The sequence below is a fragment of the Babylonia areolata genome, chromosome 1, assembly GCF_041734735.1.
Source record: "Babylonia areolata isolate BAREFJ2019XMU chromosome 1, ASM4173473v1, whole genome shotgun sequence".
Lineage (NCBI taxonomy): Eukaryota > Metazoa > Mollusca > Gastropoda > Neogastropoda > Buccinidae > Babylonia > Babylonia areolata.
Genome location: NC_134876.1, coordinates 44,207,140 through 44,234,729, shown reverse-complemented (window position 1 = coordinate 44,234,729; position 27,590 = coordinate 44,207,140). Strand labels below are relative to the sequence as shown.

At 40.0% G+C, this 27,590-nt stretch overlaps 1 protein-coding gene across 4 annotated transcripts in view; it reads right to left on the bottom strand.

The window, feature by feature from the left end:
* The window catches only part of LOC143292304 (coiled-coil domain-containing protein 154-like), a 41,232-nt gene extending 13,651 nt beyond the window's left edge, over positions 1-27,581 (bottom strand). For 3 of the 4 annotated variants that reach the window (XM_076602500.1, XM_076602508.1, XM_076602495.1), the window contains exons 1-9: positions 21,305-21,819; positions 19,259-19,768; positions 17,895-18,087; positions 12,867-12,949; positions 11,358-11,453; positions 6,596-6,821; positions 5,016-5,269; positions 3,262-3,388; positions 1,822-1,962 (exon numbers count right to left, since the gene is read on the bottom strand). In XM_076602500.1, the coding sequence (XP_076458615.1) occupies positions 1,822-1,962; positions 3,262-3,388; positions 5,016-5,269; positions 6,596-6,821; positions 11,358-11,453; positions 12,867-12,949; positions 17,895-18,087; positions 19,259-19,768; positions 21,305-21,357 (1,683 nt within the window). In that variant the 5' untranslated portion in view covers positions 21,358-21,819. Of the gene's footprint in view, positions 1-1,821; positions 1,963-3,261; positions 3,389-5,015; positions 5,270-6,595; positions 6,822-11,357; positions 11,454-12,866; positions 12,950-17,894; positions 18,088-19,258; positions 19,769-21,304; positions 21,820-24,539; positions 24,732-27,556 lie in introns of those variants that run through there. The other variant, XM_076602515.1, reaches the window with a different exon arrangement.
* Between the last annotated feature and the right edge of the window lie 9 nt (positions 27,582-27,590).

The following is a 27,590-nucleotide window of genomic DNA, read 5'->3' as shown; positions in this document are numbered from 1 at the left end:
AGGCCAGAGAACATCCATGGATTACCCTTAGCGCTCTGTCCACCTTCATTGCAAACTAATAAAAAACAAAAACACAACAAAAAACAGAGGAAAAACACAAAGATGAATCATCCATAGAAACATTCATTCACATAACATCTTTGGAGAATGTTTCCTGATGCTGTCATCTACACAGTTTAGAGCGAAATAATAAAAGACATCCAGTGGAAACTGTGTGTGTGTGTGTGTGTGTGCGTGTGTGTGTGTGTGTGTGTGTGTGTGTGTGTGTTTAGAGGCCTCTGACTTTGTTCAACTGCACTTCTTATTCACTAATGTGTAAGCCAATAGAAAGTGCAAAAAAGCAGCACATGGTGTGTGTGTGTGTGTGTGTGTGTGTGTGTGTGTGTGTGTGTGTGTGTGTGTGTGTGTGTGTGTGTGTGTGTGTGTGTGTGTGTGTGTGTGTGTGTGTGTGTGTTCAGAGGTCTCTGACTTTGTTTAACTGCACTTCTTATTCACTAATGTGTAAGCCAATAGAAAGTGCAAAAAAGCAGCACATGGTGTGTGTGTGTGTGTGTGTGTGTGTGTGTGTGTGTGTGTGTGTGTGTGTGTGTGTGTGTGTGTTTAGAGGTCTCTGACTTTGTTTAACTGCACTTCTTATTCACTAATGTGTAAGCCAATAGAAAGTGAAAAAAGCAGCACATGGTGTGTGTGTGTGTGTGTGTGTGTGTGTGTGTGTGTGTGTGTGTGTGTGTGTGTGTGTGTGTGTGTGTGTGTGTGTTTAGAGGTCTCTGACTTTGTTTAACTGCACTTCTTATTCACTAATGTGTAAGCCAATAGAAAGTGCAAAAAAGCAGCACATGGTGGCTTGAAGATGTGCGCATTTGTGGGAACAAAAGTTACTGTCCTTGAATGGTGTCTGTTATCATTGAGCTTTGCATTCTTTCAGCACAGTACAGTACAGTACTGTACATTTCAGGACAGTAAGCTAGAGAATAGTTAATGCTGTAAAGAACAGTCTTACGGTCCTTTTATCCTGTGCACTGATATTTCATACAAACAACAATAACAAAACAATAACAAAAACAAACAAACAGAAACAACTTGTAAACCATTTCATACCCCCCCAAAAAAAAGCAAAACCAAAAAAACAAAACAACTTGTACACCATCCGATATGGTGATAACTAAGCACTCGTGACTAATTTCAGAGTATCTCCAACCAAGTATGACTCATCCTACATGGTCTATACCTTTCCCTGCATGACCTCCAGTAGTGTTGGTTTTTCTTTGTGAATCTCTTTTTCTCTGTTTGTTTTTTATCAGGACAGTTTACATCCACTTATCATAACTGTTATCATTTCCTCCTGTACACAGAAAGGGCAGCAGTTTCACAATCAGTTTCCTTGTTAAATTCAGGGTCTGTTCTGTTAAAGTCAGTGTTTCCATGTCAGGTCAGTGTCTGTTTCCTTGTTGAGGGCAGTGTCTGGTTATGTACTGGTGTTCCTCTATTGCTGTCATGATCAGCATCTTCACACTTACTGTTTCTCGTTTGTGTAAAAGCAAACTGTAAAGGGAACACCTGAGGGAAGCTAGTTTACTGAAGACAGACAGCAGTGAGGATGATGTGCCTCTGGGCATGAAGAAGACTGAGGTATGGCAAATTGGTTACTTGTTTATTTTTTAAAACTTCAATTTTTTTTAACCCGCATTCCATGGCAAATTATCTTTAGTGTAAAAGTTGACACGACCTGACAGAGGAAGTGAACTTTTTTTTTTTTTTTTTAAAGCTTGACAAAAGTATGCATGGCAAAATATACATGGTATGCGTCAGACCAAAACTCACTTCTGTGACGCGATCATCCAGCAGCTGTTGCAGGGTGGCCACTTTCTGTTTCATGCTCTGCAGACAGGCGTCCATGTCAGCCACGGCCCGTGTTGTGCCCTGCTCCGAGGTGCTGATCATCTCCTTCATCTCCTCAAGCAGCTGCACAGGCACACACTTTTCCTTTGATTTGATAGCGATGCTTATACAGCGTCTATCCTCACTTGGAGACCAAGCTCTAGGCGCTTTGATGCCTACCTGGGTAGAGCCTACTGATGGCTGCCATTGGGCGCTCATCATTCGCTTCCTGTGCCATTCAATCAGATTTCAGGCATGCTCACACTCAGGACAGACATGTAACATTTTACATGTATGACTGTTTTGTTTATGTACCCTGCCATGTATGCAGCCATGCTCCATTTTTGGGGGTGTGCATGTTGGGTATGTTCTTGTTTCCATAACCCACCGAACACTGACATGGATTACAGGATCTTTAACATATTTGATCTTCTGTGTGCGTATACACATGAAGGGGGTTCAGGCACTAGCGGGTCTGCACATATGTTGACCTGGGATATCAGAAAAATCTCCACCCTTTACCCACCAGGCACCTTTACCGAGAGAAGATAAGTAATAAGAAAAATTAAACCAACTTTTCAACTGATCATCAACTAATCTCAGCATGGACTGTTGGAGTTTGCTTCTTTGGCTGTGACTTGTGTTTTCAGTCCAGTCCTTTTTTTCACTCTGACCTGTGCAGAAATGCATGCTGTGCCAGCTTGTGCACCAGTTATGTTCCTGTAATATATAACTATAATAAACCAGTGTTGCAACAAAAGATTAATACTTACAAACTCAGTTACTGAGGCACAAACAGATCAGGCTTTACTGCAATAAATGCACTTGGTTCTCATTGAAAAACAGCACTGCTTTTAATCACATCTTGATCAAACAAAGCTGATTCTCTAAACACACAGCTGAGGGCAGGATGATAATTCATTCAGCGTTACAAATCTTCCTTGCCCAGGTGAAGTTCTGCTGATATCTTACACTGATTCATGCTGTGTCCAAATGATTCTCTAGAGCAATGAATTCTCACCCGTGTCCTGAGTTTGATCCCAGTTATGGCTCTCCTGGTGGGTCAAAGGTGGCGATTTTTCTAATCTTCCAGGTCAACATAATGTGCAGACCTGCCAAGGCCTGATCCCCCTTCATGTGTATACATACGCATGCAGAAAAGCAAGTATGCATGTCAAAGATCCTGAGATCCATTTCAGCCTTAGGTGAATTATGTAAACATAAAAAAAAATACCCAGCATGCACCAACCTTGACTGCTTCACCAGAAAACTGATGTTGGGTCATGTAATGGAATAACAAATGCTACAGGAAATAAATGTCTAAAAACAGGAACAGAATGCTCAAGAGAAGGACCGACAACCGCCAGAGCGCAAGCAGCCTACCTTGCTGTCATGTTTGGAGAGCTGCTCGGTGACAGCACTGATGGCCTGTTGCAGGGTGGACGTGGCCACCTGGATCTTCTCCTCCACATGCTGAACACTCTCCGCTGTCTGCTGCTCATGCTCCTTTCTGTTTCCATCACACAGCTTGAGGAACCAAGCCTTCCTTGTGTCTACTGGGATCTAGTTCGCTATCTCACAAGACATGACTGGATCATGTCCTAATTTGATGCGCTGAGTGTTCACTGTGTGTTTTGAGATGAAATCAGTTGTCTCACATGATATTTAACTGGATCATGAAGTAATTAATGGCCATTCACATCATTGCAGATCCTCCTCTTCTGACATCAAATTAGTTTTCTCACAAGACGTAACCAGATCATGTCGTAATTTGATGCATCGAGTGTTCACTGTATGTTCTGAGATCAAATCAATTATCTCAAATGATATTATAACTGGATCATGCAGTAGTGAATGGCCATTCACATCATTGCAGATCTTCCTCTTCCACATTTTGGAAGTGGATGTTTGTACTGTTAATTGTGTGTGTGTGTGTGTGTGTGTGTGTGTGTGTGTGTGTGTGTGTGTGTGTGTGTGTGTGTGTCTGTGTGTGTGTGTGTGTGTGTGTGTGTGTGTGTGTGTGCTGTTGATTCCCTTTTTTTTCTTCTTTGTTTTGCTTTTGAGTATTTTGTTGATGCCTTCTCCATTTCTGAGTGTTTTTTGTTTTTGTGTGTAAATGTGCAGTGTATATGTCTGTGACCAAATTTCATGTGCCTATGTGTCAGTTTGTGCAGGAGTGTTTTTGATATGCTATTTCTGCATGTTTTTGTAACCTTTCTGAAAACAAAACAAAACCCAGAGAATAGAAAGACTAAAAAAAGTTTTCACAGTCTATGTGCTTTCAAGCTAGCCTAAACATGACTACAAATTCAAATAACATCATGCAAAGTATTAACTGTCTCAAAACACACAGGTCTAACAAATCCATGAAACACCTTCTCAGTTGTACATGTTTGTGTACTCATGAGAACTTAAATCATAATAAGTACTTTAAAATGCTTACATGGGTAGAACCACCCAGACACAACCCCAGCGTTATTAATAACACTGAGCAAATTTCCATCAGAACTGAGGAACTGATCCATACATAATGTTCTTTAAGTTAGACTAAGTAAAAAAAAAAAAAAAAATTAAACAAAGAAAACAATGGCATGTAGGCATGTAAAGTATCTTATCAACATACCTACACTAAATTCAGACAGCAAAGATTGCAAAACATGCAAGTAACCGAAATAACTGAATCATCACGGCGATTACCATACCACACGAACCATCTATGTGCACATACAGTACCGCTGCCACTGAAAAATGTAGACATAAAAGCTGACACTGCTATGCAACACATAGTGTGTGCACACACACACACGTTTTACAAATACTTAAAAAAAAGAGAAAAAAGTAATGCATTGTATACACACAATACATCACATAGCGTGTGCACACACACACACGTTTTACAAATATCAAAAAAAAAAGAAGAAAAAAAGTAATGCATTGTATATACACAAACATTTGCACACACACACACACACATGCACATACACACACACTGCTTACAAAAATAAATGCATCAGATAATAAATATATATATATATATATATATATATATATATATATATATATATATATATATATATATATATATATAATATATAATATATAATATATACACATTCAGCAAACAAGCAGGCACTTACCTAGACTTGATTTCAGCAGCCATCAGCTTGTCCGCTTGCCGTTTCTGTTCCTGCAGCTGTTTATCCAGCAGAGAGATGGACTGGTCCAGTTTCTGTACCGTCTCCTTTCTGACACCCTGGTTGTTCTTCACTTCCTCCTTCAGCACTCTGACCTCCTCCTCCAGCTGCTTCCTCAGCGCTGCCCATTTGGTCTCGTTCTCATCTCGCAGCTTCTGCTCATTCTCGGTGTGTTTTTCCCTCTCCCGCTGAAGTGCCTGGCAAGAGGTGAAGATTTGATATGATAAGATTTGGATACTTATATAGCGCCTATCCTCGGTTGGAGACCAAGATCTAAGTGCTTCACAAACGTGGGGTCATTCGCACAACAGGCTGCCTACCTGTGTAGAGCCGACTGATGGTTGACATTGGGCGCTCATCATTCGTTTTCTGTGTTATTCAATCAGATTTCAAGCACGCACACATACACACTCAAATAGACATGTAACATAAGATAACACATATTTGTCTGTCTGGGCAATGCCATGCCCCAAAATAAAAAAAAAAAAAGATATGCACAGTGTGAAGACTGTCTAATATGAATATCAGGCATGGCTTTTAATGCTATATGATGCATATGATAGTGTTTTGTTTTGTATTGTATAGTATTGTATTGTATCGTATTACTCTTTTTTGTCACAACAGATTTCTCTGTGTGAAATTCAGGCAGCTCTGCCCAGGGAGAGCTTGTCGCTACACTAAGAGTGCCACCCCTTTTTTTTGTATTTTTCCTGCCTGCAGTTTTTTTTCATATCTGTTGTCCTATCGTAGTGGATTTTTCTACAGAATTTTGCCAGGGACAACCCATTTGTTGCTGTGGGTTCTTTTACGGGTGCTAAATGCATGCTGCACACGGGACCTCATTTAACATCTCATGTGAATGACTAGTGTCCAGACCACCACCAAAGGTCTAGTGGAAGAGAGAAAATACTGGCCACTGTCCTGGGATTCGAACCAGTGCGCTCTGATTCTCTTACTTCTTAGGCGGATGCGTTACCTCTAGGCCATCACCCCACTCTTTATGATGTCCATACATTCTGAACAAACACAAAATGCATCAAATTCTGCTATTTGTCAAGAGTCTTGTTTTTGTTGAACATTTATATCATATGGCTTTGGTAATCAGTTTAATTATTATTTCTCTGTCTCTTGGTTTCCTGTGATATAATTCTGAAATTAAGCATATCAAACTGAGTTATTTGTCTAAATAGATGGAGAGATAGATGGCTTCAGCAATCAACTGAACCGCTATTTTTCTCTCTCTCTCCCTCTTTCTTGATTTTCTGTGTCTCTGCTGATGTTCTGTGATATAATTCTGAACTTAAAACTTCAAGTTCTCACTTGACTAAAAAAATTAGTAAAACTCAACAAAAACACACTTTTAAAACAGCAATCATATTTTCACCTTATCACATGCCTTCAATCCTGAAACAGATCAACACACACACACACACACACACACACACACATACACACACTACACATACACACACAACACACACACACTCACTCAGTCAGCACTGTACACTCCATACAGCGCTCACCTTCTCCTGCTGCTGGTATTTCTCCTGGATCTCCTCACGCAGCTTGACCTCCTTGTTGAGGAGGCGTTTGTTCATCTCCTCGATGTTCTCCGACAGCTTGCTCTGCAGCCGCAGTTTCTCCGTCTCCGCTGCCCGCTCCCTCTCCTTCTGCGCCATGTCCATGGCGTGCACCGCCTCCTCCCGCTTGCGGTTCTGCTCCCCCAGCCCCATGTTCAGCTCGCTGACTCTGTGTGATGAAAGTCATCACATCGAAGCAGACGTTTTTTTTGTGTGGCATTACACTTTGTTTGAAAGAGGCAATTTTTTTATATGAGTGGTTGCACGAGGCGCATAGGGCACTTGAGTGAACATTTATTTTTCTTATACGGATGCTCAGGTGAGAGCTCAGGTAGATGCATGCTCTCTGGCACACCTTGTTTGTCACTGATCTGTGCAGCCGTTCGGCTTACAGCCACTGAGAACTTTGGCTCTGAGACCCTAGTGCTCAGAGCTTGTGGGTTGGCGCTGGGCCAAGACCCAGCTGCAACAGCAGCAGCAGCAGCAGCAGTAACCACTGATGGTGCTACGGTGGAGAGCAGCCAAGCTGTGAAGAAGGCGCTGAGGAGCAGCCTGTGTCTAAGCTGTGAAGGCACTGAGGAGCCTGTGTCCTGGACCGAGGACTGGACAGAAACAGACTTGGACTGAGTATTCTCATTTTGTGTTGTGCACTGTGTTGTTGCCCTTCATAGTTAGTACGAGTGTGTGAGTGAATGTGTGATTTAAAAAAAAATATAGTTTCTTTTTTGTATATAAATATTTGCAAAGATATCTGTCTCCTGTGATTCTTTTTTATGCACGTGAACATGGCTGACTGAGAGGAGTGAGATGTGAAGTTTTCTGTCAAAATCTAAACAGGTATGAATGGATGTCTTTACACTCTGTGTGTGTGTGTGTGTGTGTGTGTGTGTGTGTGTGTGTGTGTGTGTGTGTGTGTGCAATATGCATGGAGCAGAGTCCTGTTGTAGGGTTAACACTGGATCCCACCCCCTCCCCCATCAAAGCAACTGCATTTCAAAAGTGGGATTCAGCAGGTGCGGTGGCCAAAACTGCATAATGCTGGATTCTTGTCTGAGTTTCTCGAATTTTGGTTTCAACACATCTGGTGAGTTAAGGGTTGAGATTTCTATGATTTCTCAGATCAACATATGTGCAGACCTGCAAGAACCTGAACCCTTTTTGTGTGTATACGCATGCAGAGGATGGAGTACACACATAAAAGGTCCTGAAATCCATATTAGCTTTCGGTGGGTTATGGAAACAAGAACATACCCAGAAGGTGCACCTGGTAAATGGAGTACAGCTGCCTACATGTAAAAGCCTACTGGTACATACGAGTGAACTTCAGAGTCACATTCCATGAACGCAGAAGGAGAAGAAGAAGAAGAAGAAGAAGAAGAAGAAGATGTGGTATTCTTGCAACCCATGAACACAGAAGAAGAAGAAGAAAAGTGGTAGTCCTATTGCAGGGAACTCAAACTGGATTTCTCTGTTACAGTGAACACCATTTTAAATATGGATTTCTGCTGAAGCGAACTTCATTAAAACGGATTTCTGCTGTAGTGCACTCCATTAAAATGGGTGTTGTCTGTTGTATTGAAGATATTTAAAAATGGATTTCTGTTATAGTGAACTCAATTTTATTATGAACGCCATTTTAAAGGAGTGAATTCCACTTTAAAATGAATTTCAGTTGTGAATTCCATTTAAAAAATAACTTGTTGTTCAGAATTCATTAGAAACATGGATTTGTGTAGTGGTGAAATCCATCTATCTTTTAAAATGGATTACTACTATAGTAGACTCCCTTTAAAAGCTGAATTTCTGTCATAAGGTTTTAAAAACTTTTGCTTGAACTTTTCACTTTCCCCCCAACCATAATTTCAGTCAATAAAAAGCAGACTTAAAAAAACAACAACCCAAAAACAGCAACAGGAGTAGTGTCCAGTCAGCATGAATACCAGGAACACCATTTCCATGTTCCGGGTCACAAACACTCATTCCTTTCAGGGACTTTTGATGACAAAAATGCGACAGTTTGTTGGGAGAAGCATTGGTCAACTGGTCATTTGAAAAACAACAACAACAACAACAACAGAAAACATGTGGAACTTTTTGAATAGGCAATGGCAGAAAGTTAGGGGTGCGGACCTGAAGCAAGTTGTAGTCAGAGCTGCATGTGTTTTAGAATGCTACTACTAATACTACTAATTATAATAATATTAATAATAATATCTATTGGCAATGAATCTTGTGCAGAAACAAATCACAGGGATTTCACACCAGTCAACGCAAGCATAACTCTAAAAACTGGAGAAACTGAAGACAAGGAAGAAGCAAGGAAGGAAGGCTATCTTGGGAAGAAGTGGGTTTTAAGACCAGACTTGAAAGAGCTGAGTGCGGAGACCTGATGCAGCGAAAGAGGAAGTTCATTCAAACTGCAAGGTCCAGAGACAGAGAAAGAATGGTGGCCAACAGTGGAGTGTTTGAATCTGGGTATACATAAACAGAGTGGATCCAAAAGCTGATCGTAGCGAGCTAGATGGAGTGTAGAGATGAAGGCAGCCACAGAGATAGGAAGGGGCAGATTTGTGAATACATTCATAACATAGAGTGCTGATCTTGAACTTTATTTTGTGTGAGACAGGGAGCCAATGGAGATGTTGCAAAAGAGGAGTGACGTGCTCAGATCTTTTCTTTCTGAGGACGAGTCGGGCAGCAGAGTTTTGTATGCGCTGAAGGGACAGAATGGATGAAGCAGGCAAACCATACAATAGAGAGCTACAGTAGTCAAGGTGAGAGAGAATGAGAGAAATGACAAGTCTAGATGCTGCGTCAGTGGACAAATATTTCTAAATGGAACTGATGCGCTGCAGTTGACAGTAGCAGGACTGACATGTCTGACTGATAAAATTTTTGCACTGGACAGTGTGTTGTCAGGGACAAAGCTGAGGTTCCTGACTGAACTGGAAAGAGGGATGGATGTACTACCACGATCAATCTATGTTGATGTTTCTATTTTGTTTGGTAGAATAATGTAAGGAATTGTGTCATTTGAGAAAGAGATTTTTAAATCAATTCTGGGAAAGTTGAAACTCTTAGAGAACTTGAGTATGCGTGCATGTGTCTGAGAGGTTAAGCACATGAGAAAGTGCTGACAATAACATGCTTTGAGTTGTTGGTCACGTTTAAATTCAAGTCTCCAGCTCTGTCTCCAGCTCTGTCCATTACGCTTCTTGCCATTTAACACCAAAAAAGTTATACTTTTTTTCCCTGGTAGGACTGCACCTTCATAACCTGCATTTCTAGTATCAGTTGATTCAAAGCACCTTCTTCTTCTGCGTTCACTCGTATGCACACGAGTGGGCTTTTACGTGTATGACCGTTTTTACCCCGCCATGTAGGCAGCCATACTCAGTTTTTGGGGGTGTGCATGCTGGGTATGTTCTTGTTTCCATAACCCACCGAACGCTGACATGGATTGCAGGATCTTTAACGTGTGTATTTGATCTTCTGCTTGCATATACACACGAAAGGGGTTCAGGCACTAGCAGGTCTGCACATATGTTGACCTGGGAGATCGTAAAAATCTCCACCCTTTACCCGCCAGGCGCCGTCACCGTGATTCGAACCCGGGACCCTCAGATTGACAGTCCAACGCTTTAACCACTCGGCTATTGCGCCCGTCAAAGCACCTTCTTACTGGCTGGTTTCTGCTGCTCTTGGAACTGCCTCAAGTCTAAGCTCATTACCAACTACAGCAATGTATTGATTCATCCACTGAGTGAAATTGAAAATCTTCACTGATGCGTGCAGCCTGCACATATTGTATGCTTGACATAACACTAAGTCGGGTCAAGCTTGAGCTGACAGAGCCAGACCAGACCACGTAGTGTGGCTGTATGTAGACAGGATGACACGCACACAGGACAATCGATGCTACAAGCTGTGTTGACAAGGACACCAAACTCCGTGTTCATTCATGAACTCAAGATTCTAAAACTTTATTACTCAAGGAAAAAGATTTTAGGCATTGCCTGGTCTTCCAGTCTGTCCCTTTAGCCACAACAACAATAGGTAATAATAGTATACAAAGTAACCAAAAAAAAAAAGTAATGATAGCTATAATAATAAGACAGAGCTTACAGGTCAGGACACGAGTCATAATTCTCTATCAGGATTTCTTCATCCTAGGACTACATAAGTTTTTTTTCAGCAAAATAAGTTACACCACTGATAACAATACAAAAAGTAGTAACAGAATTTCATGCTCATACCACACTGAAATCACTTCATTTAGGTTCAGCTGTTAAGGGGCTGACAAGTCAAACTAGTCATTCAGATGAAAACTTATGTCCGTGTTCTGCACGCGCTTAACACATGTAAAAGAACTCACGGCAACCAGAGAGAGTTCCTGGCAAAATTTAACTCTGTGTTGGGGAGGAGGGGGGGAATGGGGTGTATGCATGTGTGTGTGTGTATGTGTGTGTGTGTGCATGCACACACATGTGAAACCAGAATGAATGACACAGAAAACTAATGATGGGCGCCTAAAGGCAGCTGTCGGTCGGTTGTACCCAGGTAGGCAGACTGTTGTGCAAATGATGGTGTTTGTAATGCACTTAAAATTTGGGTCTCTGACCGAGAATAGGGGTGTCTGACCGACGATAGATGCCTGTAAGTATCCATATCAATGAAAAAACAGATGCTGCCCTTCCACACTTACTTCTGCTGCAGAAGCTGCTCCAGGGTTCTGCGTTCGTTGATCTCCGCATCCTGTCTGGCCCGCAGGTCCAGGATAACATCCCGCAGCTCTGATAGTCTGCCAACATCCAACATGGTTAGGTCAGCCAGTGCTTTTCCTCCTACCTTGTCCCAGTTGTATGGAGCAAACTGCCACTGTCAGGCGGTCACCTGAATTCAGTATTAAAAGTCTCCCAACATCCAACATGGTCAGGTCAGCCAGTGCTCCTTCTCCTGTCTTTGCCCAGTTGTATGGAGCAGACTGACATTCTCAGTCTGTCACCTGAATTCCCCAGTTCAGTATTAAAAGTCTCCCAACATCCAACATGGTAAGGTCAGCCATCTCTCCTATCTTGGCTCAATCATACGTTAAAAACTGTCCTTTTCAATATATCATGCTGATCCCGCTGTTAATTTTTTTTTTTTTTAAAGTCTCTCAGAACTCATCTCTTTCCATTCTGCCTACCATCTATTTGGCTAAAGTGCTTCTTGAATTTCTCCTGGTTGTTTGTGTGCATGTGCCTGTGTGTTTGTTTGCATGTTTGTGTGTGTGTGTGTGTGTGTGTGTGTGTGTGTGTGTGTGTGTGTGTGTGTGCACATTTGCTTGTGTGTAGTACGCCATAAGGGATACACACACACACACACATGCACACACAGACATACACATGCACACACACACACACACACATGCACACACACACACACGCGCGCGCACATGCGCACGTGCACACACACACACGCACGCATGCGCGCGCGCACACACACACAGTATCCTTAACTTTTATCATAACTGCCACAAGTTCCCTGTCTTCGTGTCTGGGAGGTGTGAGTGTCAGTTTGCATTATCGTTACTATTATTACCCCCATTTTATGGGCTATTATGTGAATGGGTACTCAGAGTAAAAGACACCAACAATGTCAAACAGGTGCTAATTAATTAAGGATCCCTTTATCCATGTCAATGTTTGATATGGAAAATGAGAGGGAAACTAAATGCATTCACCAGAGCAATGAGACAAGGAAAATACATGGTTTATGTTTCCACAATGAAAAAAAGTACATCGATAAAGACAAAACACACACAGGGCACTGAGGACTCTGTGAATGTGAGAGCACGGCTTGAAGGGCCACAGACTCTGTATTTCAGTGTCATTTAATATCAACATATATAAATACATAACAGTCTGAAAATGGTTTTATATCCTTGACATCAACTGATCATAATAACTGCACACACACACACACACACACACACACGCATACATACACATATGCATGCACACGCACATACACACATACATGCGCACACATACACGCACACACACACACAAACACACACGCATACATACACATATGCATGCACACGCACATACACACATACACACATACATACACATATGCATGCACACGCACATACACACATACATGCGCACACATACACGCACACACACACACAAACACACACATGCACACAGAATATGTAAGACGCTACCTGGATTCCACCTGTCCACGCAAGAAAGAGGTATTCTGCTCTGTGTGTGACTGTATGTCGCCTTGTTTCCGAAGAGTGCTGAGCTGAAACAGACATAAAGATGCTTATTAAAGGCTACATTTTCCTATCCAATTCTTTGAGTGTGTCATGATTTATACCGAGAACTTGATCTTATTGGTAAAGCAAACTGTGTGTAGATCTGTTCCATGAAATGCACTTTGTGGAGGTGAACGGAGAAAAAGTGTTGGATGGGTTCTGACAGCCATGTAATCAGATGTAAATTATCATTGCAAAGACAAAACATCCAGCCATTTGATGATCAAGCTGTGAATGGTAAATCATTAGAAAAATAGTGTGCTGGATAGTTGGTGACAGGATATTGTACATATCACAAGATGAAAAAAAGAAAGAAAGAAAGAAAGAAAGAAAGAAAGAAAGAAAGAAACACACACACACACACACACACAGAGCAAACAGAAAAATAGAAAGAAAAATTGAAAAGTAGACAAGCAGTACTAAGCTGGAGTGATTAATACTGAGTAAGCAGAGTCTGTTAACATGAAAAGAGAACACAACCACACATGCGTGCACTCACATACACACACACACACACACTTTCTCTCTCTCTCTCTCTCTCTCTCTCTCTCTCTCTCTCTCTCTCTCTCTCTCCCCCCCTCTCTCTCTCACACACACACATACATGTGTACACAACACACAGAAAAGCAAATGCGTACACAACACACATACACATACACACATGCACAAACATGCTTGCACAAATATGCACACAGCATACACATGTCTACACAAATGTGTACACAACACATTCAGGAACACACAAATGTCTACACACCAGTACACTCACACAAACACAAATGTTGCAAGTACATTTGAATCAAATATTTTAAGAGAGGAGAAGAAAAAAAAGAGCAAAAACAAAAAAGCAAAGACACTACCTCTTCCCTCCACCTCTCCACTCCCCCAAAAGAAAAAAAACAAAAAAACAACAACAACAACAACAAATAAAATAAAATAAAAATTAAAAAAAAGGAGAGAGGTAGGGAAAAACAGCAGCCAGAGATGAATGTGACCCAGGGCGGGTGGTGGAGAGGGCAGTAAGAAAGGACGGCTCGTGACACGGCAACAGTTTACACAGCCATTACAGCCGGTGGTGGTGCCGTGCTGGCAACAATCATTGCTGTGACTGATGATGCCGTGCATAAAACATGAGACCAGTAACCAATCCTCAAAATCCCATCACAACCGCTACATCGACTGGTGGAGCTGTATGGATGCAGTGATGCATACAACATGAAGGCTTGTGACCAGTTAACACACACACACACACACACACACACACACAAACCTTCTCAGAATCAGATACCACCAGTGCCAACAGGCCTTATCAACACCTCTGCACGGGGGATGGGGGAAAAGGAGGTGGGGGTGGGGGAAGAGAGAAACTTTGACACTTTACTGTCATTACCTGCAAGGGTCTACTGACAAGTGGGGAGGGGGGTGGGGGGTGGAGACAGGTTATATTTGTTTAAAACACAAGCATAGCAGAACACATTCTTCTCAATCCAGTAATACCTCTCACACACCCTCTCACAATCTTTTCAAAGTTCCCCAAAATTAAACAAAAGAAATAAACACTTAAAAAAAAACACCCAAAAAGGAATAATATAACCAAACTCAGCCATCCGTTCTATTGTGTTGTTATGTAATTTATCAGTATTCATTTCATCATCACAGAACACACACAAAAACAAATACTACACAGGATTATTCTCCTCGTTATTTCTGTTATTGTTATCGCTAAAAAGGCTATGCCTTAAAGTTTGTGCTTCTGAAATGAATTCTGCTACTGACTGTTGGGAAGAGAGAGAGAGAGAGAGAGAGAGAGAGAGAGAGAGACAGAGACAGAGAGAGAGAGAGACAGAGAGAGAGAGCGAGAGACACACAGAGACACAGAGACAGAGAGAGAGACAGAGAGAGAGAGAGAGAGAGAGAGAAACACACACACACACACACACAGAGAGAGAGAGAGAGAGAGAGAGAGAGAGAGAGAGAGAGAGAGAGAGAGAGAGAGAGAGAGAGAGACAGAGAAAGAGCGAGAGAGAGAGACAGAGAGTGAGACAGAGCGAGAGAGAGAGAGAGAGCAGAAGGAAACATAAACAACGAAAGCTTGAGTGGGAGCAAGGGAAGCCACTTTGCATTGATTGGGGGTGGGGGGGGGGGGGGTGGAATCAATGAGAAGAAGAGGAGGAAAAGAGGAACAGAGAAGGGTAAGGGAGAAGCAGAATAAAGGGAAGAGGCACAAAGGCATAGAAGCACTGAATGATAGAGATAGTGATGAAAAGAAGGGAGGAGAGAGAGAGAGAGAGAGAGAGAGAGAGAGAGAGAGAGAGAGTGTGTGTGTGTGTGTGTGTGTGTTCGTTCTTTAGTTTAGCATCTTTTCGTGTGTGTGTGTGTGTGTGTTCGTTCTTTCATTTAGCGTCTTTTCACTATCAGTGTGTGTGTGTGTGTGTGTGTGTGTGTGTGTGTGTGTGTGTGTGTGTGTGTGTGTGTGTGTGTATGTGTGTGTGTGTGTGTGTGTGTGTGTGTGTGTGTGTGAGAGAGAGACAGAGACAGAGACAGAGAGAGAGAGCATGCTGACAGTTAAAACATACATGTGAGAAGGAAAGAAGAAATAAACATGTGAATCAACCACTCTCAGCACCAGACACACCAAGTAAACCAGACACATAAGGAATGAGACGGACAGCATTTCAGCTTGACAAGGATTATGAGAAAGTCTTATTTCACTTTATATTACCATCATCATTATTCTCATTTTCATTATCAGTTTTTGTTGTTGTTGACTTGTTTTCAGACTTAAAAGCCAAGAAAGGGGGACATCCACTCAGTCTGGAGATGAGACTATGTGATTACTGTCATCAGTAGAGGGCTTCAGAGATGAATCAGAACAGGCAACACTGGGCACCTCCAAAGTGAAGGTCTGTTCTAGTGTGGGGCCTCTAGTGTGAGGATGGAGTATCATAAAGACTGCAAGATGGAGAATTCCATTCTTGAGAATAATAAAGTATGTGTAATGGTGCCATTTGAATCTATATATATATATATATATATATCTATATGTAATATATAAAAAAATGTTATCTGCATTTAACTTTGTGTAACTTGTTTTGTTGTATGCACCAAGAACAAGCGTGGCTCAACATGAATAATGAAAAATGCCTATTTCACAGAGAGGAATTACTGAACTGCAAACTGGATCTGGAACATCAGTGAAAAGTATGTGGAACAAAAATCCATATTTATTGCACTGACAAGTGGTGTGTTTTTTTCTTTCTTAAAAAAAATATTAAAAAATCAGGCATAAAATACTTGCTTTTTTGGTCAACAAGGAATATTACCCGGCACAAGCACCAACTCTTTACAAAAGCTTGAAGTCTGACATACGTAACAATGACAACAACAAAAAAACCAATACAACTATTAAAAAAAAAAGACAACCTAGCCTTGAATGCTGAACTGCACCAGCTTCGTTTTCCACTGTTGGCAAGCACGTCCTGTGTAAGTGACCAGAAAGAAAAGGGCCTTTTACAAAACAATACCCAGACCAGACAATGGAGGACAACCCATCAATAATGTCAACCAACCAAGAAAACTGGTAGGGCAGCACCGCCAACAAGGGTTCCGTGTACATCTCATGCACCGGATGGAGAACAATCGATAGCGTACTTCCACCAAAGAGCTAATCCCTTACTTGCCTGAGCAAACGTCTTTCACCATTTCTTTGGTACAGGCATTAGAACGGGAACATTCCGCTTGCTGGTTGTTTGAAATGAAAGGAACAGGTGTTAGAATAACATTCCATTTGCAAGTGTTTAAAATGAGAGGAAATATATTTCTTTTCTTTTTTTCTTTTTTCCCCCCCTTTTTTATGTCTCATTCTTTCATTCTTTCTTCTGAATGATTTTGAAATAATTCAATATGTAAACATGAATAAAATAACTGGATGCCTGCCTGTATAAGGAAATGTGTGTGTGCGTGCATGTGTGTGTGTGTGTGTGTGTGTGTGTGTGTGTGTGTGTGTATGTGTGTGTGTATTCATGTAGGTTCTCAATTTAGAGTCAATCTGCTGAGTGGTGCTAACATTAAAAACGACAGCAATCAGAATGACTTCTCAAATATCTGAGCAACACATGTACAAGGAATGACATAGTGTGATAGTCACCTGAAGAGTTTGTGGCAGCAACATTCACCAGCCATCAACCTGCATTTTGTTCAACAGCAACAGATAATGGCTGTTGGCAATTGCTAAGAATACATCAGCAGAAGATTTTGTCTTTTTTTTCTTTTGTTCGTGTGTTTAGCAGCGTTTGGTAATATGGCCCCTTTTTTCGGAAGAGTTGGACATATTGGGTTTAAAGTATGTAAGAAAAGAAATGTTACGATGACATGCCACAAAGCTGTAAAAACAACAACAAAAAACACCACCAGCAATATAACAAAACAAAAAAGCAATAAGTAATATCTGAAATTTTATCACTAAATATGTGTAGAGTATGTATGCCTTTATCAAAGTAGGTCCTCAATGCATGAAGTGAAAGCCAATAGAGAGGGGAAATGAAGAGTGTAAGGATCGGCTTAATACAACCATAATCAGTCTTGGAACAGGGCTAAAGTCATTAGCTGATAACACTCACAGGAGAATAACCAGTCCCAGGCACCTTTTTGGACACATTTCAAGCCACTTTGTCCCTAATGGAAGGACAATCAAATTTTAATTTTAAAACATGGGTTCTGTTCCTTGTAGAACTCTTTGCCACTCTGTCAAGTACTCACTGATTCATACTGAAAAAATGAACCCTTTAAAAAATCTGTATGTGGGTGCACGCATGCATGTGCATCCTGAGTGTGCATGAGCAGCCATGTGATTTATATATCAATCTGTGTGCGCGCATGCACGCGCATGTGAAGCTAATTAACTAGAAACTATACTATATCCCAAGATCTCACCTGTAACTTATTTTCTTCCTCAAGGCGCCGAGAACGCAGACGCAAATCAGTGATGACGGTGTTGAAGTCAGCCTGCTGACCTTCCATCTTGTTTCGAACGACACGCATCTCATCTGAAATGCTGTACACAATCTTCTCAAGCTGCTCCTTGGCTCTCTGCGTCTCCACAATTTTGGACTGCAGGTCCAGCAGTCTGAAATAAATAAGCCCACTTCAGTACATAAATCAAACACAGATAAACAGACAAAAAAGAACGATACCTAAACAGAACAGAATGTATTCCAAATCAAAGTGTCTGTTGTTTATGGTCTAGAGGACTGAAGGTGACAAGGGTGGGAGAGACTCATTTTTGTAATACATAACAATTTGCAGCTGGGGTCCATGGGCTGCTTAACCGAAGGGTGCTTCTTAATACCGAAACAAAGTAAAAGAAAAAGAAAAAAAAAATCATCAAAATCCCAACGTGGAAATCTGTGTAATACAGATGTACTTCCACTCAAGAGCCACCAAATAATTGTTTAGTCAACTGACAACAGACTGCAACTGAAAAAACACAAACAATAATGTAACAATCACAGTTGACTATAGTTCAAATGATGATGAAGAAAGCACTCCAACTTCAAAACTTCAAAGAACATACTGGGCAATGAGACATCCGTTCAATACATACTTTTAGTAGTGGAAACAAGATGTCGAAACAGGAAATAGATTTTCTAACAGAGTTGGCCTTGATGGCTTGTGAAGAATACAATGGCCTAGAAGAAAAATTCTTAAATGTCTTCAAGTTTCAATGGCACTTTTGCCTATTTTCTGACTTACAAGCCACTGCGGTCCAGCAGGTCTTATCAGATAAAAAAAAAAAAAGATAAAAAACAGCAAAAAAACTATTGGTCTTTCTTGAAAAATGGATAAATAACCTCACCACCCATCACCTCCAAAGAAAAGCAACTGCAACAATCTTTCTGTACTATGTATAGGTCCTGTACAATGTATAGATTGGGTTTGTTTCGAGTAGAACCTAGTCTTTTCATTCAAGAAAAAGAAGGACAAATGAACTTATATATGTAACCTGAAAAGTTTATTATCTTCTCAGCTGCAACCAAAGTTAGGAAAGCATTGCAAAACTCAGCAAGGGGAAATATCTATCATGGAAGTAAATATGCTGAAGTTAGACTGAAAAAAAAAAGAAGAAAAAGAACACAAAGTTGAAGAGACTACTGAAAACAAAACATGGACGCTTGATTATTATTTATAAAGTATTAAGTGACTAGCTGAGAAAAGGCATATGATACGAAACATATCCACAACAAACCAAAAGGAACACAGATGCTTGGGGAACAAAACAAAACAGACATGCAACCTACTTGTTCCTGTGATTATCCTTCCCACTTTGCATGTCCTCCTGACTGGCCAAGATGGCTTTCTCCACTCCCTTCGTGTGGCTCACCAGTGATGACAGCGCTGTCTTCTCTTCCAGCAGTTTATCCTCCGCACCCGAAACACGCTTTGTCAGCTGTGAGATCAAGTCATTGACCTTGTGCAACGACGTGTCAAGCTGCATACGTGCTTGTTTCTCATCGTAGATGGCCTGCTCATTGCGAGTCACTGTCATCCGAAGCTCATTCTGGAGTCGACAAACCTCTTCCAGCAGACTTCGGTTGGACTTTTCAGTCACACCGAGGCGACTTTCCAGGACGCGCATTTTGACCTCGGAATCCAGAGCTTCGGCGGTGGCACGGATGCCAGCTGGACTGTTCCTGCCTCCTGCTAAACCGTTGGGCACAATGTTCTGGGGTTCGGGTCCAGGGGGAGGGGTGGCACTGGGAACAGCCGGGAGCTGAGTTACTGTGCTTCTTGATCCTTTGGGGGAGCCTCTGTGTAAAAGCAAGAAATATATGAAAAACAAACTGGTTTAACAAATTATATCATATATATCCCGGTACAAATATCATAAACCATGGCCTTTTTCATGTCTTAAAAACTTGCATACTTGCAAATTTTTGCTCAGATGCAGCTCTTCTTCAGGCAAAGGTGCAGGAATATAATTATTTAACTGTTTGCTGTACATAGATATATGATTCACAAACTCCATCATTTGATGATTTTTTACCTCTGGCCTCAAGTGTGTGTTTTTCCTATGTTGGTAATTTTCATATGCATACCTATAATTGTGTGTGCATATACAAATGTGTAGACACATATACACATGGATTGCCAACAAAATTTCAAGATGAATGCATGATCAAGAGATTTTACAATAGGAATCAACTGATACAAAATAAAGATCTGAACACACACACACACACACACACACACACACACACACACAAAACAACAACAAAAAACCCCAACAACACACACACATACACAAAACAACTAAAAAAAACAAACAAACAAACAAAAAGTCAGTCTGCTAAGAATGAGGAACTGAGAATAATGACCAGTGCTGTGTGTGCAGATAAATAAAATCATCTGGAATATCAACTTTCTTTATGCTTTGACAACAACAAAAAATCTATCAGCAGGTTTTGAGCCTTTAAAAAAATTTTTTTTTTTTAATTTCCACTCCTGAGCATCTTGATTTTCCTCCAAAGTGTCAAAATCTCTGGCATCCGTACCTAAACTCTCATAAAGGGTTTTTTTTGTGGTTTTTTGTTGTTGTTGTTGTTTAAAACACACTCACTCATCTTGCCCAGAACAGAAATATTACTTTAGTTTTTTGCTTCATCACTGAATACATAAATTGCATCTAAATCCAATGTAACAGCAGAAAAATGCATGTTTCTTAAAATATATATGTATGTAGACACACACAACTATATATAATGTACAAATATGGTATAAATACATATGTAAAGACTGAAAAAAGAATAGGAGGTAAACCTATCAAAACAAAACAAAACAAAAACAAACAAACAAACAAACAAAAAACCAAAAAGAAGGAAAAAGAAAGAACAAAAAGAAAAGTAGGCAATGAGAGACAGAAAGAAAGAAAAAACAAAATGAAAAAGATGAAAATGAAAAGATGTAAGGACCAAAAAATAACAAATACAAAAGAACGGAAGAAAGAAAGGAAAGAGATGCTCACAGTAAAAAAAAAAAAAAAAAAAAAAAAAAAAAAAAATATATATATATATGTATAAGGTGGGGAAAGGATGAAAGAAAACAGTGGTAAATTTAAAAAAATATCAAGGGGAGAGAGAGACAGACATTCATACAAAGAGAAAAAAGAAAAAAAAGAAAAGACAGCAAAAAAGAAAAGATGGAAATCAAAAAAAGTAAATGAGGGAAAAGAAAAAAAAAAGTATTTACAATCTCCTTCCGCCTCTCTCACTCTCTCTCATTTTCAGTTAGTCATTCTGCATGCCAACAGATTTAGTGACTCAAATCCATATGGAATTAGAACTTACTTCTTCTTCACATCCAGATCTGTAGCATAAGGATAACTCAACCGAGAGGCCATTCCTATCCCAAATGATGACACAGATCACAGTTTATCAGGCTGAGTCTGTCAACCACCTCCCCAAGAATCAAACTAACTTCTTGGGTAGAACAAAACAAGTTATACACAATTCTTTCACAATTCCCATGATTCTGGAAGCCGTCTGTACTTCAAACAGTTCCATCCTTGATAAAAGGAACGGCAGTCTTCGTCATCAAGATCCAAACCACAGAACAGTCAACACTCATCACATTTCCACATATCATAACTGTTACCCAACCACTCACTGGTTACGCTGGGCCTAATGAGACCCTGGCAACATAATATCTTGTTGCCCCACTCACAAACTCCTGTCAAAATTTTGATCCCAGATTTTCAACCAGAGGGAATGAACAGCTGGGGAAACAAGGTAGCTATGGTCAGCCGATGTGCACAGGCATACAGGCATACACCGCGGGCCTGGGATGTCAGCCAGCACAGGAGGAGATCAAAAGCTCGCAGCATAAGCTGCTAATGAAAGCTGTGAGGGGGAACAAGGCCCCTACCTGGTGGATTCTGGCATGAAAGCCAAAAATCAATATCACTGTTTGTTCCTCTGGTGCTGCCTGCGGCAGCCAACCATGCCAGCCTCTGTATTGCTTCCTTTTCCCATATGGGACAGAAAAATTGATCCATTTTCCTTCACACACACACACACACACACACACAAGCACACACACACACACCATGTGCTCACACACAAACACACACACACCTTATTTTCTGGCTATTACCACTGTTATGTTTTGGTCCATCTCCTGGAAACTGTGGCTACACATTTCTCATGTGAGGCATGAAACCTGTTTTACAACTTCAGTACTCTGTTACCATGGAAACAGACAGGTCTATCAGGGGATAGGACAATGGCTTGCTGTCTATTAAAACGATATAAAATTGATACATGAAATCAATATTTATACAAGATCATGTACACATCACTTGGATATACTGGCTTCCCAGTCTCTGAAGCAGATAAGAAATCAATAAATACAAGACCGGTGAGAAGTGGTCTTGTCTTTTGATGTCAATTTCTGATTGCTGAACTATGAGTTTTGGCATGGGCTGTAATTCTGATCACACTGAATGATTTATATCTGCCTCACAGTTACAGTATTAGAAAACATACTAAAAATGCAATACAAGATTTTTAAGACGTAAAATCTGCATATCATAACTTTTACGAATGTTTGCACAAATTAGCACAAGGACACAGAGAAACAAACACATTGCCAGATATGAAAAAAAAAAAAGCAAAAAAAAAAAAGCACACAAACATACACACAGAGACATGCACACATGATCATTTGAAAAATTTGAACATTTCATTTAATCCTTCCACCCAATTTAAGTGTATGGGGGGATGGGGGGGGGGGGGGAGTGTAACAAAATGCACAGCAATCTGTCCCAAAAACACTCTCATGACTGTAAATGCAAAAATCAAAAATGAAGACCAAATTTAGAAGACAGAATACTGATTTAAACAACTTTTCAAATCTTTTTTTTGCAAAATTAGAAATAATTTTTCTGCTTGTATAAAACAGCATGCAGCACAGATTAAACATGGAAAATCTCTTTCAGATGAGCACAATTCTCATTGTGGAAATATGTGTGAGAAAGAGATGGACACATTGAAAGAATAGAATCAGGGGTTTGATTATTCTATCAGAATATTCAAAATGTTGAATAAGAGTAACAAGCATTAATTATATTCCTTCAAATCATTGTTAAAAAAAAGAAATAAAATCTTATTTCTTTTTAGAGCATCTTAAGCTTCTTCACACACAGACACAACAAAAGTGTATACACATTCACACAATCACATACACAGAAGGACAAAGTCAAAAACACATACATATACACATGCACACCCACACCTACAGATAATGGTGTCTACTGTATATGACTAGTAGGAACACACACACACACACACACACTTCACACACACACACACACACACACACACACTCACTCACACTCACACAGACAACCAGACTGGGAATAACAAAAGGCTTGACAGAGAGGTGAGGAGAAGTGGAGGAAGGTGAACATGGATGTGTGGACGGAAAGGTTGTCTGATTGTGTATATCCTGCTGATGCTGTCTGTCTGTTACTACTGATTCTATTGGAAAAATAGACAGCAGTGTCAAGTCATTCTAGGGGTGTGCGACATTTATACATTTTGATCCCCTCTGATTGATTACAAATGAGCTTATGTTGCTCTCTCTGTGTGTGTGTGTGTGTGTGTGTGTGTGTGTGTGTGTGTGTGTGTATGCCTGTGTGTCTCTGTGTTGCATATATACATGTGCACATGCTGAAGAGAGAAAGTGGTTTTTTGTTGTTGCTTTTTTAAACAATCAAAGGATACAATATATTGCAAGGAAAAACAAGAAAAAACCCTTATGAATAATAAAGATTTTTTAACTGTTTCAAAATGAATTTGTTTATTTTTGGTTTGTTATTTGGCTTATCTTTATTTAATTATATGTGTATGGGTATATAAACGCTGAAAGACATAAATTCTGCAAATTGATTTGTAAAAACTAAGAAAGAAATCTGATCCTTTCAACAATTAAGAATCCAAGTGCCATCATTTTTGTTGCAATATTTGATTTGTTTAGCATTAGCATTGTAAGAATCCAAGTGCCATCTTTTGTTGTTGCAATATATGATTTTTTTTAGACCGGCATTTTCCAACTTCAGAGACTTGTGGTTTGGCATTGTGTCAATACTTTGTTTCTCCTCATTAACAACAACACATGCCTTAAGTCTATGAAGCACTGACATCACCAGTCACTGCACACTGTACAGCATTGTATTGCATTTTTGTCACAATAGATTTCTCTGTGTGAAATGTGGGCTGCTCTAATCAAGGTGAGTGTGATGCCACAATGAAGCACCACCCTTTTTTTTTCTGTCTGCAAGTGTTTTTGTTTCACTGTCAAAGTTGTTTTTTGTTTTTGTTTTTTTTTTAATGCAGAATTTTACTAGGGACAAGCCTTTTGTTGCCATGATTTCTTTCATGTTTGCAAAGTGCATGTTGCACACAGGACCTCAATTTATCATCTCATCTATCTGGCTTGCACCAAAACCATAACTCAAGGTCCAATGGAGGGGGAAGTAAAAATCCCAATCCATCTATGGAACTCAAACCTGTAGACACTCACTTCCTAGTCAGGTGCACTGATTACCACTGTACTGGCCATCGCTCCAAATGCTGCTGTAGGATGCTGTTCCAAAGTGATACTGAAGGGCAGTGATAAGATCAGCCCTTGTCTGGAGTCTTGGTCTGTGTTGATCGGCCAAATGGCCGAGAACGTCTTGTAAGTGCTCAGTGCTGTTCATGTCAGGTGAAAGTGCTGTGACATCACAGAAAATGCATTCAGCTGTAAGAACTGTGTTGGAAAGCCCTACAGTGTGAGATGTTGCATTGTCTTATTGAAGAGTCTAACTGAGCTACACTTCCATCTTGCTAAAGAAGGGGTGTGGGCCTTCATGATGTCATTGTAGTGCATTCAGGTTTCCTTCAATGGTCAGAGATGATAGGAGACACATCTTGATTGCAGCCTATGCCATGACTGATAGCCCTCCAAACAATCTCTTGTGCTGATAATCAGTTAATTTGGAGAGTGCATATCAAGTAGGTGAGTTTCTCCTTTTTTGTTTGTTTTTTGAAATGATCAGTTGCTGTGGTACTGTTCTTCACCTGCATTCTACCATCATTGTGACCGATGCAGAAGCAGGGTCTGACTGAAAAGATGACACTTCATGGGCATTGCTACAGTAAGGCTTGATTCACTGCCCAGTTCTGTCTTGCCAGTCAGGACATGGGAGTTACAACAGCTCCAATGTACAGCCTGCAACATCTTACACCACCTTCTACCAGGTGTCTCCTAACAGTGTAATTGCCAATCCATCTTTCACGTTGACCCTGCATTTCCCCTGGTGGTCTCTGTGGCACTCTGGAACTAATCCTGGGGATAGGCATGGCAGACCGCCGTGTCTTGCCTAGGTGTTGCACTGTGGGAGGAGCAGTGGCAGTCTATCAGCAATAATTCCTATGGCTGTCAAACATTCAAACTATAAATGGTCAAGAAATGCAAGTTCATGGCTCTGGCTGCTTGCAGTGTGCTTCAGCCAGCCCTCAGCATCCCTATCAGTTTTTGTCGCTTGCCTTCATCAAGTCATGGTATGTTAGGCGCCTGCTACAAACAAGTAGTCAGCTGCATTATATATATATATATATATATATATATATATATATATATATATATATATATATAAACACACACACACACACACACATATATATATATATATGTGTGTGTGTATATATAGTTAGTTAATTTGTTAGTTAGTGTGACTTTCTCACATGTACATAAAATGCAAGTCTCTGTGTTCACATGTGGACTGCCTGGAAAATTTGCTTTGAAAATGGGAAAACAAAACAAATAAAAAAATCATCCCTTTCTATGTTCATTTCATTTCTTTGTCTGCAAAGGTTCACAATTAAACATTTGCAGAATTCATGCTTTTCACTTTCAGTACATGTTCAAGTCCTTGTCTCAATTCATTACATCTCCACATACTCAGAAACAAAAAGTCCACAGTCAACCACATTTCTCTTTTGCCCCCTACTTAAGTTCTTACAATAAAACTGAATAAGCTTATCCTTATATTCTCTTCATCACCACAAGTCTATATACATACAACTCTTAAGTTAGCCCTAAAAAAACAAAACAAAACAAACAAACAAACAAAACAAAAACAACAAGAACAAAACTTTCTTTTTCATGGTCTCGTCCTTGGCCTTTTCATTTTGTTCAGAGCCTTTTCCACCTGAAATTGAATGTTCTGATAACCTGTCAGTGTCCCCCACCCCACCCACCCTCGCTTTCTCTTTTATTATTATTTTTTCCTTTTTTGTGTTTGTTTTGATTTCTACTCTAAGTTTAATCATTTTTGAAAAAATGTTAATTATCTAAGTGAGTCAGTAGTGTGCTAATATGCAATCACTTCAATTTTGTTTGTGAACGAGAATAATCTTTAAGAAATATACCATTATTACTTCATATAAAATATTAACGGAAAACTTCAGCACTTCACTACAGCTGTTTAATAATAGTTTATTTCTATATTATTTAAAATCTGTGTTCATTGACAAAGGAGAGTGTCAGTACTGCAATCCATTGGTGCACAGTGTACTGACATGGCATTTTATCATTACGAGAGTCTCTTGAACTGAAAGCACATGACGATGTTATTATTAACTGTGCTGTATAGTAACCAGTTTAACACCCCCCTTTTTTTTTTTTAATTACATGACTGAATGACAGAATCATAACTGTAACTTCCAGAAACAAAAAAAGTGTTACACCCTGCAACTTCTCTGGATAAGGCTTGTCAATTCTGGGATTTGCTACAAATAAGATCTGCCTGAATTCCAAACATGTTTTGCAAAAAAGATATCAAGATTATTCCATTCCAAATTCATCCATCTTTATTATGTTGTCATAATGTCTCAAATCTCACACAGTTTATATTCTGTGGCAAGTCTACATGGCAAGCAGAGAAATGGTGGAAGGCTTCCTCAAACCTTCCACGATTTAACTCTCTTAATTTGTTTGTTCCCTCTACCGAATCAAAAAAGATGATCAGAAGTAATACTGTGTAAAAGCAGGACATATTTAAATTCATGTATGCTGGAATTGTTCCGTGGACCATTGGCTTCTTCAAAAACTTTTTTTATTATTAAAAAAATACTGTTGTGATATTGTCTTTCAATAACTGAACACTAAATCATTGCCAATGACAATAAAGACACAACATTTTGTATTTAATCCACTGTTTTGAAATGGAAATATTTATTTGCTATCGGTCTTTCCTAAAATTAACTTTGTCCTGCTAATGCGTTTGTTTACATTTAGTTTAGTTTTAAAATGACCGTTACAATGTTACTTACAATGTACCCCAGCACCCCCGTACTCCCAACCCCCGTGGCTTCACACGCTTTTATCTCATTTGTTATTCCATGAATTGATTGCGGAATATATCTAAGTGTATGCTGGAACGACTTTTACGCGCAAAAAAATCGAGCTGGACTTTCACTCATATATCATTGTTTTCCTTTAACAAAAATCATCAAAAACCAAAACAAAAATAAAAACAAAAGAACAATGTTTACTTTCCATCTCCCTCCTTGAATCGTCTGGGTGCAC